We start from the raw sequence: 19,024 nt of genomic DNA, 5'->3' as shown, positions 1-19,024 counted from the left end.
CTCTAAAGTGGAGCCCGAATGCAACCTAGACATAGGTTTCTATTAGCACAAGATGGAGACCGTACAGAAGGCCAGAGAGGCAGGTTTACGGAATAAGTGCCTCAGCGGAAGGTGACCTCTAACTTTAGAGAGCGGGGGAGAGCGCGTGCACACTCCAGCCTTGTCCTTGAAGGAGATTGAGCGAGCCGAGGGGAGGGATAGACCCATCTCGGGTTTCCAATCACAATGGAGAAAGCTAGGAGGCTGGAGCGCCGCGGCCCCGCCTCCTCCTCCTCCTTCTTGTAGAGCCAGAGTCTGCGGTCCGCAGAGCAGCAGCCTGCTGACTTTGCAGTGGTTCCCCTGCCTCAGAGCGCCCGCAGAGCCTCCTCTTTTCTGGTAGGTCTGAACACCAGGGTGTGTGTTGTGGGAGTAGGGAGTACAGAGGTGTTATTGTTTGGCAGAACAGGAGGAAGGAGCTACGTCCGACACATCCACTCTCTGGGGCCTTTGTCCCTGATCATTCATGCTCCTACCTATTTCTTCTTTGTGGTTTTGGGTGGCAAGCCGAGCGAGCAGAGGTGCGCAGCTGAGCTCCCGACTCGGTCTGCACCTTGGTACATCCTGAGCACAGGCTGGTCTCCGGGCTGTGTGCTATCAATAGAAAGACTTGTAACGTAAGGTAAGTCAAACCTGGTCTCTTCAAGTCCTTGGCAGTTAGCACATCACCCATCAGCTGCGATGCAGCCTGGGGCGCAAGCCGGGGCCGCGCGCATAGTGGCCCGGGGAACGGAGCAAGGTCTAGGTGGGTCCCTGTGAAGGTTGAAAGGTCTTGCACCTGGTGATGGAGAACGGTCCCAGCTATTTTAGCAATGAGGATAAAGGAAAGTTGGGTCCGGAACACCAGGCTTCGTCCCCTCTCACACTGCCCGCCCTGCAGCCGGGTACTTGCTGGGCCTCTTTAGATGAGCTAGGATTTTGTTTACTTCTTGTGCTAAGTGTGGAAGCCTAGGCTTCCCCCTGGAGACCTTATTCGAGGTGTGCGCCGGTGTCTCCCTCGTGACCTGCTTTGCACAGGAGGAAAGGTGGCTTAGGTGTCGCGGAACTGAACAAGCTCCGACAGGACCTGGGGTCGGGGGTAGGGTGGGGGATATGACTCGTTTTAATGGAGAAATTGGAGGCCAAACCCGGGCTTTAAGAGTTAACACAGGAGATTCTCTGCGGAGTCGACCTTCGCCTCTGACTCAGACCACTGGTTCTTATGCACAGGAGATGGGAATGTGGGGGGACCCCGAGGCGAGGGTGTTTTTCCTGTTCCTTTCTCCCTACAGTCAACTCCCTGATTTGACACAGGCTTGCTACAATGCAAACTATTTTCTTCTCATTCTCTATCACTGTGGGAGGTGGGGGTGGGAGGAGAATACACGCTGAACTTCAGTCTAGATATCTGCCTGTGCTTGCTGGATCTTCAACACTGCCGCTTTTGAAATTCCCCAAGGCTATTTAAAATGTTTTCAGGACAGCTTCAGCGTTCCAGTGTCTTTTTCAGACAGCATCCCAGGATGATGGAGGGTGACCTTGGCCTCTCCTGACTCTCCTGCCTCCACCTCCCAAACGTTGGGACTCCGGGCCTCCCTAATGCTCTCTGGAGCCTACCTAACAGATTTTAAGCCAACTAACAAAAATAAACTTGGTGTGGGCAGGCTTTGGGGAGGCTCTGCTTTTCTTACTGAAGAGGTGAGGCTACTCAGCTGAAACTGCCTAAGACACAGGGCCTGATTGGATTCATTTTAAGGTCGGTGCTTTGTCCAAACCCTCCCACAGCAGTTCATCTTCCCACCCACCAAAAAACTACAAGTGTAATTCTCTAAGGCTAAAATAACCCTCTAAAATCTCTAAAATAGCCCTGGAAGCAGTACACATTAGGAGGGAGGCTTTAAAATAACAAAAATAAGTTTTGGAGTAAAGTCGTTGTGATTGCTTCAAGTACTTCACTCTGTACAGCTAAGGGTTCTCTACAGGGTTCATTAACTAAGCCAGGTTTTGTTACTTAGCTCTTTACAGATTAGAAGTGAAAATGAGGGTAAAGGGAAAGAACTGGCTGGGCTGTGGAACCTGTAGGAGCCTCAGCTGTGATAAACCATGCTAAAAAGAAACAAACGGAAACAATCAGCGTAGATTACTAACATTGATACTTTTCTGTGAAGACACTTTGTCAGGAGGGCAGGGCTGTAACTTTTGTGAGATTTAAAGTACCTAAATCAGTCTTTGTCTTCCATAATCATTTGTAATGAAAAACTACAATTATTCATATTGGCTTTAAACAAGCTTAAAAATAAGTTAGCTGGTTAACATGGTTAAACACAAATTCCTTATAGGGACAAAAGAAAGAAACGAGCTTACTTCAGTATAAATATCTGTATCTTTAGCCAGTAGTTTGCAGTTACAGCAGAAAGGTCACAGAAGGGATGGTGGGAACTTAATGGCTTGCATGGAGCTCTCTGCTCTGGGGAAGCATTTTGGTTTAAACTCGTGGAGAACTTTGCACTGAGTCCTGCATTCAGTGAGATGTGGTTCCTTCAGGGCTTCTGTTGAGTTATACTTTCAAAATTGAAGCTGTGACATTTTGGGCTACTTCTCAGTCAGATTCCATGCATGTAAATCACATTGATCACCCCTTCTCTTGCAGGACAAGATGGCAACCCTTAAGGAGAAGCTCATTGCGTCAGTTGCAGAAGATGAGGCTGCCATCCCGAACAACAAGATCACTGTAGTGGGCGTTGGACAAGTGGGTATGGCGTGTGCCATCAGCATTCTGGGAAAGGTATGCTTGAAGAGTACCGTAGGTCACAATTTCTGCAGGAGTTTGTGGTCTCTTTGAGGAGCCTAGACCTGTGTTGTCGTCAGACCCCCTCAGGCATCTGAAATGACGGAAAAATTACACTTATCTTTCAGTATTGGTTATGGGAGGATTCTGGTCACTCTCTATGTGACCACTCTGGAACAGCTTCCAGAGTTTAACACCACTATAGTATTGCAGTGTCCTCCCGTCATTTTCATATTCATATTTAAAACTCTCTAGGTTGTCAAAACCACACCCCTTATAGCTGGTTTTGCCTCAATCCAAGGCATGCATTTTATATCCTTACTGTATATCTTTTTCTCTGTTCTGCAAGCTTTTGACTTTTTTTATTTTTATTTTTTAAAAAAGGTCAGTTTCATGGCATCTTCTTCAGTGCCTGCTTTTCTGGTATCTCCTTGTGATTTATCTCATTGTATCTGTTGGGTGGGCCCCATACCAAGAGGGATAGCATAGTGACTTGCCTCGTTTCTGTGGTGATAAACTGAGCTCTGTGGCTGGAAAATTTAGATGCAGTGGAATCTGTCATCTTAGGACATGTTTGTGGAGATTTTGTAGAGACATGTGAACTTTGAAGAATGTCTTCCTATCTTCAAACTTTGAACCTCTGGCTTTTATTTTGAAGTGATTTCAAGTGTAATAGAAATTTGTAAAGATTATTTTGATACTGAACACTTCCACATATGCATCTTTCAGATTTATCAACCTGCTGCATTTGGCTTTGTCTTGTACTCTCTCTACTTCCTTCCTCTTCTCTCTTGCTCCCTCTCCATACATGTACATGCATATGTATATACACACATATGTATATATGCATTCATTTAACCAGCTGAGCCTATCTTGGCAAGATCAAACTTTCTAAGTTCTCCAGCTTGTTTCCATAGTCACTATGGCCCGAAGCTCTCCACATCAGTTGTACGCTGCTTTGGTGTCTCCAGACTTGACCTTCCTTCTGCTGTCTACCTGTCTAGACTCCTGACTGCCCTTACAGACACCCTTTGCAGTTCACACTCTTTGCAGTTCACACCGTAGCTTCTTTTTGTTCCTCTTAGTTTTAGTGGCTTGAGGCCTTGCTTGTTTTGAGAGCTTCCTTAAATGTAGGAAGAGAGAGAAAAGCAAGCTGGCAGCCCCTCCCCCACCCCATGCCCGCCCTGGGTAGAGCACACTGACCCTTTTGTGTGGTAGCTGCTTGAATTCCTCCCACCAAGCATATTCCTTCTGCTTGTGAAGTTTAATGTGTTGTTTTGTTGGGGATTGAGCCAAGGGACTCTTTTGTATGCTAGGCAAGCATTCTACAACTAAACCCCTGAGTTCTGTTCTCAACCTTCTTTATTTATATTGTGTTTAAGAGTCTGTATGTATCTCACACTGGCCTCAAACTTGTGACTGTTCCTGAATGTTGCTTCCACCTCCTGAATGTTGGGGTTACCTTACCAGTATGGGCTATCGTGCCTGACCCTAAACTTTAAATTCTTTGGTGTTTTGCCTGAATGGATGTTTGTGCACTCCTGCCCAAAAATGGCCTTCTTAGAAGAGAGTGTCATTTGCTCTGGAATTAGAGTTTAAGATGCTGTGAGCCACCATGTGGGTTCTGGGGATCTAAACCGATTCCTCTACAGGAGCAGCCAGGGCTCTTAGCCACTGCGCTACCCCTCTAGCCACCGTGTGACCTTTAAGTTCTCAAGGATCAAACTGTGAATCTTTTAACTGAGAAACAATTATCAAAGGACTCATCGGTGTGTGTTCTTTTTCTTCTTTCTCTAGCTACTTTTTAATTAACTAGATACCTATGATAGGTGATCATTTCCTGAAATGTAGGGGTTTTAAATGGTCTTTATTTAGTGTTGACTCTTACTTTGGTTAAAACAATTGAGCTTACACTTCTCTTAAAAATGTGTGTGTATAATATATGTGTGTATGTGTTATATACACATAAAATTAAAGAAAATATCTAAAGTGTGGTGTCAGGCATGATGGCACATGCCAGTAATCCCGACGTCCAGGAGGTGGAGCAGGGGAGGGCATGACAAGTTTGAGGTGTTCTATTTTAAATAATTGGTAGGTTTAAAAACTTTTCTTCTGTGTGTATGGTGTGTATTACTGTTTTGTTCTGGGGTCTCCTCTAAAAAAACCAGGCTGGCCTTAGTATCTTGGTGGTCCCTCTTGCATCAGTTCAACCTTCCAGGTGCTGAGATTCTTGGCCTGTTTCACTTCATCCTCCTCATAGGAACTTTTCTTACCCTTGTTTTAAGATTAACTGACTGAGGTCACCTGTCAGGGTCACACAGCTGCAGCAGAAGAATGGCTCAGGTGGCTGTCCTCCACGTATCTGACCATAACCCAAAAGTTGACAATAGAGATAAATACGCCCCAGTAGAGAACATGGCTGCCGAGCACAAGGCCTTGGATTCAATACCTCAGCACCACAAAACAATGTGTTTATTTAGTATGCGTAACCCACCCAATGCCACAGCAGCATAGGACACTGGAGAGAACTGTGACCCTGGATCTTGCAGCGCACTGCTGCTGCTGCTGCCCAGGATACCTTCCCACATATCCCTAGGTTAGCCAAAGCTCAAAATGCAAACTAGCTAATGCCGCTTACCCATTGGGTTAATTATTTGAAAAGTTATATCTTTCCCTCCCACAAAAATCCCATGGTTAATAGGCACTTGAATATCAAACCACCAGCCTTAAATACCAACACATTGATGGCTGTCATTCATTAACTAAGAGGCAGAATCCACAACTGTATCTGTTCCACTGGAGACTTAAGATTAAAAGATTTCTACAGTAACACTCTTGGCTTTCAACCAGCCTTGCTCCTTAATAATATCTTTATATTCACGGTGAATGTATAATCTATGGATGTGTGGGTAGAGAGACTTGAGGCAGTCAGCAGCATAGTTTGCTATGCCTCTGTATAACTGCTCTTAGAGGAGGTCTGTCATACACAGCCAGCTGTATTCAGCTCTTTGGTTATTTTTCTTTAGGTATTGGCTCACCTCTTTCCTTCGACTACGTACGCACTTCCAAGCTAATTCTCCACACGCTCTGACACAGAGCCCCTGACATCCTGTGATGTGGCTTCCTACATTAAGCTCTGAATTGTGTTGCCCTGCTAACTGCAGTGGCTCGCATGTGCTGTTATTAAAGGATGATTGGACGTGCTGATCCTGGGCACCTGCACAGACTGTTAGGCTGTTAAATGGGAGGTCTTAAAAATGCAAATAAGAATTCTGTGGGCTCTAAGATGCTCCATGGAAAAGAAGGAAAAGAATCTTTTTTTTCCCCAAACATGTTTAAGTAAAAGTAGATAAAAATTAGTATTCATATTTGATACAGAGCTGTCATCTCTCTCTATGCTTGGGATTTGGTTCCTGATGACATAACCCTTCATCCTGTGACTTGGGTACCTTGCCTGCCAAGACACTGAGCTGCTCAGAGCCAACCTAAACATTGTAGGTTGTAGATGATTGAATACCATCCTCCAATGTTCTTGAGGATTTTGGCCATTGGGTGCTTAGCCATTTGTAGAAGGCTTCTGTCGGGTAGATTGGGGCTAAGCCATCCTTGCAGGATTTTGGGTGCTGGATTAGTGACAACCAAACACCTTGGCCAGCAATTTGAATGACAAGGTGCGTAGTTTTCCCGTACAGACCATCACGGCAGGGACAGCAGAGTAGCAGGATTGTAAGGCTGCTTGCTAACGTCTGCACAGATGAGCCAGGAAGGAAAGCCAGCTATTCTGTAAAGCTCAAGGTCTCCATCCCAGTGGCTCGTTTATCTAGTGAGGCTTCATGTCCTAAAGGTTGTATAGTGTCCCCAGTTAGCACCGATACCTAGGAACCATGTGTTCAGAACTCATGAGCCCGTGGGCTACTTGACACTCAGACCACAGCAGGAGCGAACGGCTGGTTTTGTGTTTCTAGTCTCTGGCTGATGAACTTGCCCTGGTGGATGTGTTGGAAGACAAGCTCAAAGGAGAGATGATGGACCTGCAGCACGGGAGCTTGTTCCTCCAGACTCCGAAAATTGTGGCCGATAAAGGTAGGTAGCTTCTTCGAACTCTCGAAGGGATCGAACATGAAAGGGATTTTCCTATGAGTGGATACTTGGGATGCACCTTCCAGTATGGCAAACTGATCACTCACTTTTGTTGATTTCTTGCTATCTATTACTGGACAACTCTGTCCTAAACTGCTCTCTGTTCTTTCTTTTGTTATCCTCCATTCGTTTGTTCATTCTTTTATTTTTTTTTTATCTTTTATTTATATTTTTGAGACGGGGTTTCTCTGTATAGCTATGACTATCCTGGGACTTGATCTATAGACCTGGGGTGTCTTTGCCTCCCAAGAGCTGGGATTAAAACCATGTGCCACCATTGCCTGTATAAACTTTTTTTTTAACTAGGAAAAGCTAGAATTATGGGGCAGTTGTTTTAGTAATCTCTTACAACAAAATACTCATGATCTATTTTAGTAAGTTCAAAGACTACAGAATTTCCATCTACTTAGAAATGCCCCCCCCTTTTTTATTTAAAATTTGCTCTCAATTCTACTTTTTGTAGACTATATAGTCTTTTAAAATGAGACCTTCTCCAGGTCTGCAGCTGTATCATCAGGAGAAAAATCACAAATTGTGATGTATGGTGATGGTGGTTGCTGTCTGCATCTTTCTCACACAGGCACACGCGCTTTTCTGCATCAGTTTCTAGAAATCCATTTTCTGGAGATTCTGCTGACCGGTGCACAAGGCACGTGAACATTTTGTCATGAGCATCCGTGTAGCATTTGGTGCTGTACACCACATGCCAAGTGTTCTCTTCATCGGCTTGATTTCCCAAGTGTGTGCCCTGTGGTCATTTTGTTTCCTAGAGATAGACCTCATGGAATCCATGTTACCATGAACTCACTATGCACTTGAGGCTAGCCCCTCCCAACTGCTGGGATTGTTAGTGTGTGGTGCTTTGCCTGGCAACACCGTTTTATTTCTGAAGTAAAAATTTGGCTGCATATTTTTTTTTAAATCAAATCCTTTTTTAAAAAATATGCTTTTAAAACAATACCAACAACCCTAGCAGGGCCCATATGTAGCATCCTGATTTTCTAGTAGGCTGCACTGCATTTGTCCCAGGGGCATCTTCTAGGTCAGCCCCCTTCCTTTTCCTGTGCTGATAATCTGTGTGTGCAGGGACAGGTTGCCTTGAAAAAACTAGATAAATCACTATTACTTACTGACTAGCCACATTCAGAGTCCTGTGTCAGGTGTTTGGGCTTGTCATTTCATCTTCACAGGTGTATGCTAAGGGTACGGCCAGTCCCTGCATTTTATGGGAAAAACTATTGGTAACTGTCAGAAGCCACATTGCCACCCAGGCTAATGATCATGTCAAATCTTAGCGAGATGTCAGATCTTGAAATACTGAAATGTTAACTTACTTCCTTAGCAGCAAAACTTCTCCAAACATTAACACTGCTAGAACATAATCTTCCTTAATAAATATGGTATAGCCAGGTATGGTGACACACACCTTTAATCCCAGCATTCAGGAGGCAGAGGCAGGCAGTTCTAGGCCAGCCTGGGCTTCGTGGTGTGTTGTAAGCCAAACAGGGCTGCATAGTGAGACTGTCTTAAACATACACACACTATAGGCATCTGTAGGCCGTGCTGACCTTGACCTCATGCCACAGCCTCCTGACTAAATGGGATTCAAGGTGTGTCCCATTCCTTTAATATATGAAGTATTAGAAACCAAAATTTAATTTATAATCCAAACCAAACGCTGCCTTTCTTTTTCTTCATAGATGTCGGCAGCATTACGTGTCTAAAACGGAATTAAAAATGAGTCTTGTCTGTGTTGTCTGTTACTAATTTAGGAATGTGCAAGCCACAGCTTCATGGCAACGGTGGAAAGCCTGCCTGCTGGGCTGCGGGCTCATTGAGATGCTTCAGCTTTCCCTGGAAGCTCAGTGGCCTTCTTAGCCACGAACATATTTGGGGTGTTATTTCCCTGGCTCCTTATCTGTCACTTGAAGTCAGGTTGCATCATTGTTACTCAAGAAAAATGCAGCTGCAGAGACTTGAAGTTCAAAACCTCTTAATAGGGCTGGAGAGATGGCTCAGAGGTTAAGAGCACTGACTGTTCTTCCAGAGGTCCTGAGTTCAAGTCCCAGCAACCACAAGGTGGCTCACAACCATCTGTGATGAGATCTGGTGCCCTCTTCTGGAGTATGAGGACAACAGTGTATTCACATTAAATAAGTAAATCTTTAAAAAACAAAACCAAAACACCCTCTTAATAGTTGCTGGGGATCACTCAGTGAATAAGAGTATGTGCTGCTCTTCCAGAGGACCTAACTTCGGTTCATAACATACACACACACACCTATTAATACAGAAAATTAAGTTCTGGAAGCTTTGCGCAGTGGAACTTCTAGAACATACCAGAGATAACATGTTTGGCCCAGGAGTTGAATTTAAGGTCCACTCTCTTGTTTTCTTTCTTCAAGATTACTCTGTGACAGCCAATTCCAAGATTGTGGTGGTGACGGCAGGAGTCCGCCAGCAGGAGGGGGAGAGTCGGCTCAACTTGGTGCAGAGAAATGTCAACGTGTTCAAGTTCATCGTTCCTCAGATCGTCAAGTACAGCCCTGACTGCACCATCATCGTGGTTTCCAACCCAGGTACCAACATGGCGCCTTAACTGGAACACTGGCCTGTCTGGTTCCAAACGTTTGGGGGACTTCACTGTTTTGGGTTTGCTCACTAACCGAGGCTGTCCGCAGTCTACTTGCCTTCTGTTACTGGCAAAGAAAGATGGTGTCTGCAAAACACATGGCTCCATCCCAGGCCACATGTTCAAAAATGCGAGAAGCCTGTATCGTGGGTGCCCTGTATCGTGGATGCCCTGTATCGTGGGTGCCCTGTATCGTGGGTGCCCTGTATCGTGGGTGCCCTGTATCGTGGGTGCCCTGTATCGTGGGTGCCCTGTATCGTGGGTNCCCTGTATCGTGGGTGCCCTGTATCGTGGGTGCCCTGTATCGTGGGTGCCCTGTATCGTGGGTGCCCTGTATCGTGGGTGCCCTGTATCGTGGGTTTTGCCTTCTGGTTTCATCCGTGTGTGTTGTGGAGTGGCAAGGCTTTATATTTGTAAATGATGGGTAGGTGGAGCTGGGACGTGGCTCTGTAAGGCACAGGCTGTGTAAGCCTGAGGACCCGAGCTCAGCCTCCACATAGAGATCCAGGTGTGAGAGTGTGCGTCTTTCATTTCAATGGCAGGGAGATGGAGAACAGAGGAGCCCTGGTGCTCCTGGCCAGCCAGTCACGCCAAATCGGTGAACTCTGGCTGGTTAAGAAACCCTATCTCTAATGTGGGGAACAACTGAGGAAGACTCAGCATAGACCTTTGACCTTCACATTCACGTGTGTGCACTCTCCTGTGCATGTATGACCATGTGTGTTTGCCACATACAACACATTGCAGTGACTGACACTACCTTTGTAGCCTGTGAATAAAATTATATAAGGCCATTGCTTGCAGCCTCTGCTGGGCCCTAGCAGGCCAGGATAAGAATCAGAGACATGTATATAAAGAAACTATCTAATAAAATAATAATAATAATTAAAAAAATCAGAACTCACAAAGCAAAGTGCACATCACCAAGCTCCCTCCGAGCCATTCATTTGAATTGATAAGTCAGGACAAGAGATACAATAGCCACGTTTCCCAATGGGGCTTGCAAGGCAGGGGGTGGGGAGAATGACTTGGTATAGTTCAGAGTGCTGGCTGCTCTTGCTGAGGACCCAGGTTCAGTTCCTAGCACCCACATAGTGCCTCTAGTTCTGGAGGAACCCGATATCTTCTTTTCGATTCTGTATATGGCTTACAGACATATAGGTAGATTCAAAACAAAAGAAAACAAAAAAAATTTAAAACATGGAATCATCTCTTATAACCTGGCATCAATCAATTATTTTTTTCCTTTTTGTTTTGTTTGTTTGATTGATTGATTTTTTTTTCCTATTATTATCTTGCAAAGAAAGTAACTTTGCAATGGCCTGGGGTTTTTTGGATGGTGGGGGTAATTTTCTCTCCTTAGCCTTTCTTTCTCTGTTTAGGAAAAGCTTTCTAAGGATAATTAAGGTTTTGTAACTAAATATATTTTGTCATGTGCCAGACCAAATGGTTAAAAGTTTAATGTCTGTCACTAACCTCCCTTCTCCTGGGATGTACTGGACACTGAACTATGGGGTAGGCCATTGAGGCGTGTCACCCAGGTCAGTGTCACACATCATTGCTCTGTCACTTACCATCAAAGTTGCTGCATGATGGTGAGCATATTTATAAAATGGTAGAGCTGCGTCTGATCTGTCACCTGGAGGATTGTGGCTAAGCCTGCCCGGGTGGGGAGTCACTGCAGTTCCTATAGTACTGGGGCCTGGGACCCGATAGGAGATCATTTCTGTATTCTCCTTTTTTATGAGCCTAGACTGGGGCTTTCTGAATGGTTCAGGCACGTATGTAAACAAACATGCCAGGTATGTGTCCAACAGAGATGACCAGCAGTTAGCCACATTCCGAGTGTCCACATTCTGCTTCACTGGCGGTGCGACCTGATTACATCATTTCCAAGGTAGCGCTTCAAAGTATGAGACTCCAGAAAGCTTTTGTGGTGTTTTAAAGTTGGCAGATGAAAGGCCTTGTTCAGTGAGAGTGTGCCAAAGATATCTTTGCCAGGCTCCACAGAGGAGCACAGGGGTGGGGCCCGCCGAACCCATTGTCAGCTTCTTTTCTCCCAGGGTGTACATTTCCTTCTTTTTCCAACACAGCCTGTAACTTCTGTGACCCCACAGAAATCTCACCCACTGTGTCACATAGATGAAGGCTATGTAGCAGTCATCCAGCTAGGAGATAGTAATGACATAGATTTCATGATTGTTTATTGGACAATATCACACTTAAGAAAATGTATACAGGTGCACCTCACTAAGTTAGCATTGTTTGTGATGACAGCTGTCACAATCAACAGACTGTTAATATTGGTGGCAATGTGACTGAGTGTGTTAGCCACTGTTCTAGTTCTGTGGGAAGACACCGTGACCACAACTTTTATAAGAAGTACTTAATTGCCTAGAGTTTCAGAGATGAAGTCCATTATCGTCATGGTGAGAACATGGCATCTCACAGGCAGACCTGAGAACTAGTGCTCGATCCTTAGGCAGAGGGGGAGCCTGGGCCTTCCATGGGCTTCTGAAACCTCAAAGCCCACCCCCCTGTGACACACTTCCTCCAACAAGGCCACACCTTCTAATCCTTTCAAATCATGTCACTCCCTGGTGACTAAGAATCCAAATATATGAGCCTATGGGGGCCATTTTTATCCAAACTATCACGGAAAGGGCTGCACATGCCTTTTTCTTTCATTTGACTTGTAATCCTCCTGAGTATCCTTATGTCAGATCATGCTACATTTGCACATGTTTACACGTTTACAGCTTCTTTACAAATGCTTCAATCCTGTCTGCCTGACCCAACTGTGAAAATCTTTCTGGCCACATCTCACATGTGGAGGCAGACGCCAACGCTGCTTCTAATTGGCTGAGCAGTTCCCATTTACTTACTATTTTTTCTGTGCTGTTTAGTGGATATTCTGACTTATGTCACCTGGAAACTGAGCGGGCTACCTAAGCACCGTGTGATTGGGAGCGGATGCAATCTGGATTCTGCTCGATTCCGCTACCTCATGGCAGAGAAGCTTGGCATTCATCCCAGCAGCTGCCACGGATGGATCCTGGGCGAGCATGGAGACTCCAGTGGTAAGAAAGAGTTCCCTTTGTGCCGCTGGGTCACCCGGAATGCTCTTTTCCCTATTTCAGATTTTAGTTTCATATACATTGCTATATTTCAGAATGGGTTCAGAAGTACTATACTTAACATTTTGGGTTCTATTCCAGTTTGCTCTCTTTCTGTCATCTATCCATTGACCCACTTAGCTATCTTTAAGGTTTTTTTCAAAGACAGTGTCTCTCTGTATAACCCTGGCTATCTTGAAACTTGCCATGTAGACCAGGTTGGCTTTGAACTCACCACAGAGATCAAACTCTGGTCATCCTGCCTGGCAGCACATATCCCTACCTGCTGAGCCATCTTGCCTGTCTCACTGTATTGGCCCTCTCCATTAAGTATGAAGCAGTCACGTCCACAGCATGAGAGAAAAGTCACTCATTCTTGGGCCCGATGAGATGGATCCATGGTTTTCTTTAAGACTGCATGGATGTCTAGTAAGCTTGGCACTGCAGATACTGTGGGCCGAGGGGGTCTTACTTGGCCATTCACAGGTTACCTGCCATAGCTGTGTAACTGTACTGCACTGTACCTGGTCCATTGTCCATACCATCTGAGTATCCAGTGTTCTCCAAAACTTTCTACAGATCATGAGACTGGGACTTCAAAGCCAGTTCCCATGTTTGTTTGTAGACATTCTCCCCAATATTAAGAAGACCTTAATTTATATATTAGTGTACTTCCATAATGATAACTGTATTTGGGTATAATTATCCTAGATTTTTTAATTATGAAGAGAGGGACTTTTGTTACCAAACAGTCCCCAGGAGAGAAGTTTACATTTCTAAAATCGAGTGTTTAGCATGATCCCAAACTATAATTCCTTGTGGTTTTTACCAGCCTAGAGATTTGGAAAAGAATTTCATGTTCTATGTAAATGATGGCAATGACTGTTTTGAGCCACATTTGTTTAAAGCTAAAAGGTCAGAAGTAGAGCCTGGAGAAGCGGCTCAGCAGGTAAGGACATTTGTTGCTGTGGCAGAGGACCAAGTTCAGTCCTAGAACCCACATCAGGTTCACAACGGCCTACAGCTCCAGCCTCAGGTGTCTTGGCTCACCCTTCTGGATTCTGGGCACCTGCACATACCCACAAACATATATACATTATGTGTGTGTGTGTTTATGTGTGTATGTGTCTGTCTGTCTGTACATGTGTCTGATATCTATTGTTAGTTGAAGGCAAATATTGGAACAAATATCTCTCCAAAAAGGATGGGAACTCTACCAGGGGCAATTGCCATTGGAATAGTAGGGATAAGTTGCATCAGAGATCTGAGATAAAAAAGGTTTTGTCTTGCTTTTTCTCAGTGGCTGTGTGGAGCGGGGTGAATGTGGCAGGAGTCTCCCTCCAGGAACTGAATCCAGAAATGGGGACAGACAATGACAGTGAGAACTGGAAGGAGGTGCATAAGATGGTGGTGGACAGGTGAGTGGGCGGGCGACTCCACTTAGACTTTGAGTCCTGTCCTGGTAGAGAGAATCCTAGGCTGTTTCCACACTTCTGCTCTGGTGACTCTTCACCTGGTGAGGGCCTCTGAGAGGTGGGGAAGATCTGTGTACACCAGTCAGACGTGCTAGGCAAGTCTCTAGAGAGTGCAAATGTGTGTTCTCAGGAGAAACAGTCAGACGTGCTAGGCAAGTCTCTAGAGAGTGCAAATGTGTGTTCTCAGGAGAAAACCGGCACATGTAGAGACAACCATGGAATTGCCTAGTGAGGGGGGCCTTACCTTGCCACTTGTTAAATAAGGCTTGGTTCGTCCACAGAGGGGATCCTGGGCCTCTATAGTCACACAATCCACTTGGGCAGCCTGCTGGGAGATTTTAATCAGCTCTGTTCTTATCTGCCTACCCCTACCCCTTTAAGATGTCTCCCATCCTAATCTTTTTTTTTCTTAAGCTTTCTTTTATTATCAACCATTCTCCATTATGATCTCCCTACCCCAAATCATACATCATTTTGAAATACAGCCCATAACTCAGGCTTACGCTCACATACTACCAACGAAGCTGACTATAGCTACTGGAGGCGATTTCATCTTCAGGGTTATCTATCATCCGGCTTCTCCCAGATGCACTAGGTCATAATGGCTCATAGCCTGGTTCTCTGTGGACCTTTTAGTCTGTGTAAAGTGTAAGACCCACAGACTTGTCAGGATGAGGTCACTTATAACATGGTGGGCCTCTCACTGAAAACTGACAAGCACTCAGTAAGGGTTAACTATTTACAGAGAGGTTCAGTAGGAAGGTTGCTACTTCACATATGCAAGGTTTACTGAGAACACTTTTTTCCTGGAGAATTTGATTTGCATATAGCAAAAAGGATCTAAAAGTTGAAAAAGTCCTTCGATTTTCAATTTAGTTAATGCTTCAGTTTTAAAGTGATTAGATGACTGCTCTTTTGAATGACAGCTTCTCCTGCCTTTCATTACTTCCAATGTTCATTATTATATCTGAAAGTACATGCTTATGTAAATTAATTTGGGTGGGAAATGTTTTTTTAGGGATTGGAGAGATCCCATATCAGTTAAGAGTGTGTACTGGCCTTGTAGAGGACTGAAGTTACGTTCCTAGTACCCTCATCGGGTGGCCCAAGATTCCTGTAACCCCAGCTCTATGGGCATCTGGTGCCTCTGGCCTTCTGATGCTAGCAGTCCTGTGCACACACACCACATGCACACAGACATACACACAATGCGTACACATAATTTAAAAAAAAATCTTAAATGTACATTCTTAACCATCATGGTGGCTTCGAAGACACATCACTAGGTGTCTCCCGTCCTTAGGTTTATTTTGTTTGTATATTAATTCAGTTGATATTCTTAAAAAGCTTACAAAACCAATGCATTCTCCTCCTTTACTAAGAAAAGGAACTACAGCCAAAAAGGTTAAGAAATGGGCCAAGAGGACAGTCAGACAAAGGAGTCACCACCCGCCGTCAGGTTTCAGTGGTCTCTCTCCTTGGTCTGTTTTCTAGTGCCTATGAAGTCATCAAGCTCAAAGGCTACACCAACTGGGCCATCGGCCTGAGCGTGGCTGATCTCATCGAGTCCATGCTGAAAAACCTCTCCCGGATTCACCCCGTGTCTACCATGGTGAAGGTGAGAGACCCAGCTATGAAGTAGAACAGGATGTCCAGTCTTACACTGTACAAAGAGATTCATCTTTAAAAAATAAAGAACGAACCAGGGAAACTTCCAGTCCAAAGTAACTTTTGCATCCAAGGTTTATATAATAAAAGTTTATTTTTTTCTCTTTCTAACCAGTGATTAGGATAAGAGCACTTGACTCTCTGGGAGCTAAGATAGCTGAACTTTTTCTAAGAAGTCTTCCTTGTGTTCTATAAAAAAAACTATTAACTATGAATCCTAGTCTGAACCTTCTTCTATTATACCATTAAATAAGTATATACTAGGTTCACTATGTGTAGTAAGCTCATGTAGTAAGCTCTAGACAGCCTTTCATGTAGCACACAGCAAATGTAGTTTAAATCAAAAACTGTGGAGCAAACATTACAAAAGAGGCAAAAAGAACCTGAGCCGAGGGCTGGGATTTATCTCTGTTGGGATAGTGCTTGCTTAGCGTGCATGAGGCCCCAGGTTTGATTCCCCAGCACTGTTTAAATCGGACGTGCTTGTGCAGATCTGTATGTCATCTGAGGATGTAGAGACAAGGGTCAGAAGTTCAAGGTCGTCCTCAGCTGTGTAGGAAGTTTGAGATGAGCTTGGGCTGCATCACCTCATCGGAATGAAGTCCATTGAAGAAAAGTAACGTTACATTAGAACAGCATACGCAGCATGTGAGCCCTTTCCACATGTCCGTGTCAAAAGTGAAAAAAGGATGATGGGAAATCGTAGGTGTGGGATCCCCAAGAGCAAGCTAGCTGGCTGGGCAGACTAAACTGGGTTCACGAGAGAGACCCTGCCTTAATAAAGTGGAGACTATCATGAAAGACACCTGATGACAACCTCTGATTTCTGCATGTATGCATGCATACACACACCCACAGACTGACTCTCACACACTGACTCACAGAAACTCTCACACACTCACAGAAACTCTCACCCACAGACACACTCACACACCCACAGACACACTCACACAGAGACTCACAGAAACTCTCCTCACACACAGACACACACTCCCACCCATACTCACACACTCACAGACACGTACACTGAAACGTGTGCACACAAGCATACCACACATACAGAAAGGTAGTTGGGGACAGCATGATACCAGACGTTTAGGTTAAAGTGCTATAGACAGTTTACAAGGCGAGTATGGGAAAACGAGTAATTGTGACTTTTGGGGAGCATACAGAATGCTTTTAATTTTCTCTACTTTGGTGTATATACAAAAGAATTTGAGGTTAATAGTTTAAAATATTAAGATAACATGTTAAATTAATCTACTAGTCATAGAGAGAAGTCCATTCCCTGATTTAAAGTGGCAGAACACTTGATATAGTTAATTATAGTTTAGTAATTAAATAGTTAACTACTCCAACACCTCTTGGGATGTTCTAATTCTACTTCCAGGAGATCTGATGCCCTCTTTTGGCCGTTGGAGACAACTATGCTCACATAGTACACACAAACTCAGATGCATCATAAAACATCCCTTGAATCTTGTTTGTTTTTAAAGACAAGTTTCTTTGTATAGCCCTGGTTGTCCTGGAACTTGCTGTATAGACCAGAAGGCACCAGTAAGTAAGTAAGTAAGTAAGTAAATAAATAAATAAATAAATAAATAAATAAAATCTTAAAATGAGTTAGTAGGAAGTTACTCATTGAGCAAAGAGTTAAAAGCCATGGAAAGGTTCATATAGCAAATTGTATTTAAGCAGAAAATGCTTGACTTAAAAACTAAGTACTAAGCCGGGCGTGGTGGCGCACGCCTTTAATCCCAGCACTCGGGAGGCAGAGGCAGGTGGATTTCTGAGTTCCAGGACAGCCTGGTCTACAAAGTGAGTTCCAGGACAGCCAGAGCTATACAGAGAAACCCTGTCTCGAAAAAAAAAAAAAAAAAAAAAAAAAAACTAAGTACTGACTACTTTCCTGTAACTAGTTTTGCCGTAGAATAGGTTTGCACAGTCTATAAATAAAAAACTGAACTCAAAACCCCAGTTTATGGGACATGTGGACCCATTAGATGAAAACTAGGGAATTTGTGCTTATCAAACTTGCTATAGTTGTTTGGATCCAACGTGCTTCTTCAGATCATTCCCTCATGGCCTCATTGGATGCTTTCTCTGCTTTCACAGGGAATGTACGGCATCGAGAACGAAGTCTTCCTCAGTCTCCCATGCATCCTCAACGCTCGGGGGCTGACCAGCGTCATCAATCAGAAGCTGAAGGACGATGAGGTCGCTCAGCTCAGGAAGAGTGCGGACACCCTATGGGACATCCAGAAAGACCTCAAAGACCTGTGACTGCCAGTCTCTAGGCTGTAGAACACAAACCTCCAATGTGACCGTGAACCTTTAGTCTTCAGCCTTGTATGTAGGTCACAGTTTGCTTCTTCCCTGACATGTGATATGAGCTCACAGATCAAAGCCCAGGCTTGTTTGATGTTTGCACTAGGAGCTCCTGATCAAATAAAGTTAGCAATTGCAGCATACTTCTGCCTGCCTTTTTGTCTGGTTCCTTGAGATGGTGTCTCCCTGTGTAGCCAGCACTAGCCTCGAACTGAGCTCTTCTGGCCGCATGCGGCCTTCCTGGTGTTGAGATTACAGGCTCACCTTGTGTTTTCTTTAATAGTTTCTGGAAAGTTGTGATACGTTTCTTAAATGATTCTTCTAAACCTCCAATGTCCTTAAATTCTACCATCTATGTTCCGGTAACCACCTTCCAGGCAGTGCCAGAATATTCCATCACAATGTGCCCTATGAGTTTCATGTTTTGAGAATATATTTACAGTTTGAAGGTTTTTGATAGTCGTGTATGATCACATGTAGGTATGTGCACCTAAGACCAGCTGAGTCAGACACCTGGAAACGGAGTCACTGGTGGTTGTAAGCCCCCTGACGTCAGTGTTGAGAGAAAGGGGTGCATGCTTAACCTCTGAGCATCTCTCCAGCCATGATACAATTTTTAAGTTATAACCAGAGAAGAAACTAGTGTACCTTCCATATAATGCAGTCCACTTTCATTCTCTGAAGGGAAGAAACCAGTGGGTAAACTAGAAGTATGTTGGAGTTGTCTTTGTTAGTGAAAGGAAATGAACGTTTGGGCCAAGTCACCCAGACCCAGTTGTCAGGAAGACAGTATGGAAACTCAATATAGGTAAGGCAGATTGACCTTTAACTGGTCCTAATTTATGTGGGCTATCTAGGTCTA

At 44.4% G+C, this 19,024-nt stretch overlaps 1 protein-coding gene across 1 annotated transcript; it reads left to right on the top strand.

The window, feature by feature from the left end:
• The first annotated feature begins 270 nt into the window (after positions 1–270).
• On the top strand, positions 271–18,305 carry Ldhb (lactate dehydrogenase B). The gene is made up of 8 exons (XM_021164516.2): positions 271–375; positions 2,666–2,800; positions 6,769–6,886; positions 9,349–9,522; positions 12,482–12,655; positions 13,992–14,109; positions 15,661–15,784; positions 17,950–18,305. The coding sequence occupies exons 2-8, from the start codon at positions 2,672–2,674 to the stop codon at positions 18,115–18,117; spliced, it is 1,005 nt and encodes a 334-aa protein (XP_021020175.1). The 5' UTR covers positions 271–375; positions 2,666–2,671; the 3' UTR covers positions 18,118–18,305.
• Positions 18,306–19,024: the final 719 nt, after the last annotated feature.

Source organism: Mus caroli, chromosome 6 (assembly GCF_900094665.2).
Source record: "Mus caroli chromosome 6, CAROLI_EIJ_v1.1, whole genome shotgun sequence".
Taxonomy (NCBI): Eukaryota; Metazoa; Chordata; class Mammalia; order Rodentia; family Muridae; genus Mus; species Mus caroli.
The sequence above is the reverse complement of the archived record's forward strand: the minus strand, read 5'-3'. Positions and strand labels throughout refer to the sequence as shown.

Bases quoted from the DNA above. Each gene is read 5' to 3' on its own strand.
- Ldhb (XM_021164516.2), top strand. From the start codon at position 2,672: ATGGCAACCCTTAAGGAGAAGCTCATTGCGTCAGTTGCAGAAGATGAG. The intron at 12,656-13,991 runs GTAAGAAAGAGT...GCTTTTTCTCAG, and splicing joins CGAGCATGGAGACTCCAGTG to TGGCTGTGTGGAGCGGGGTG. The intron at 15,785-17,949 runs GTGAGAGACCCA...CTGCTTTCACAG, and splicing joins CCGTGTCTACCATGGTGAAG to GGAATGTACGGCATCGAGAA.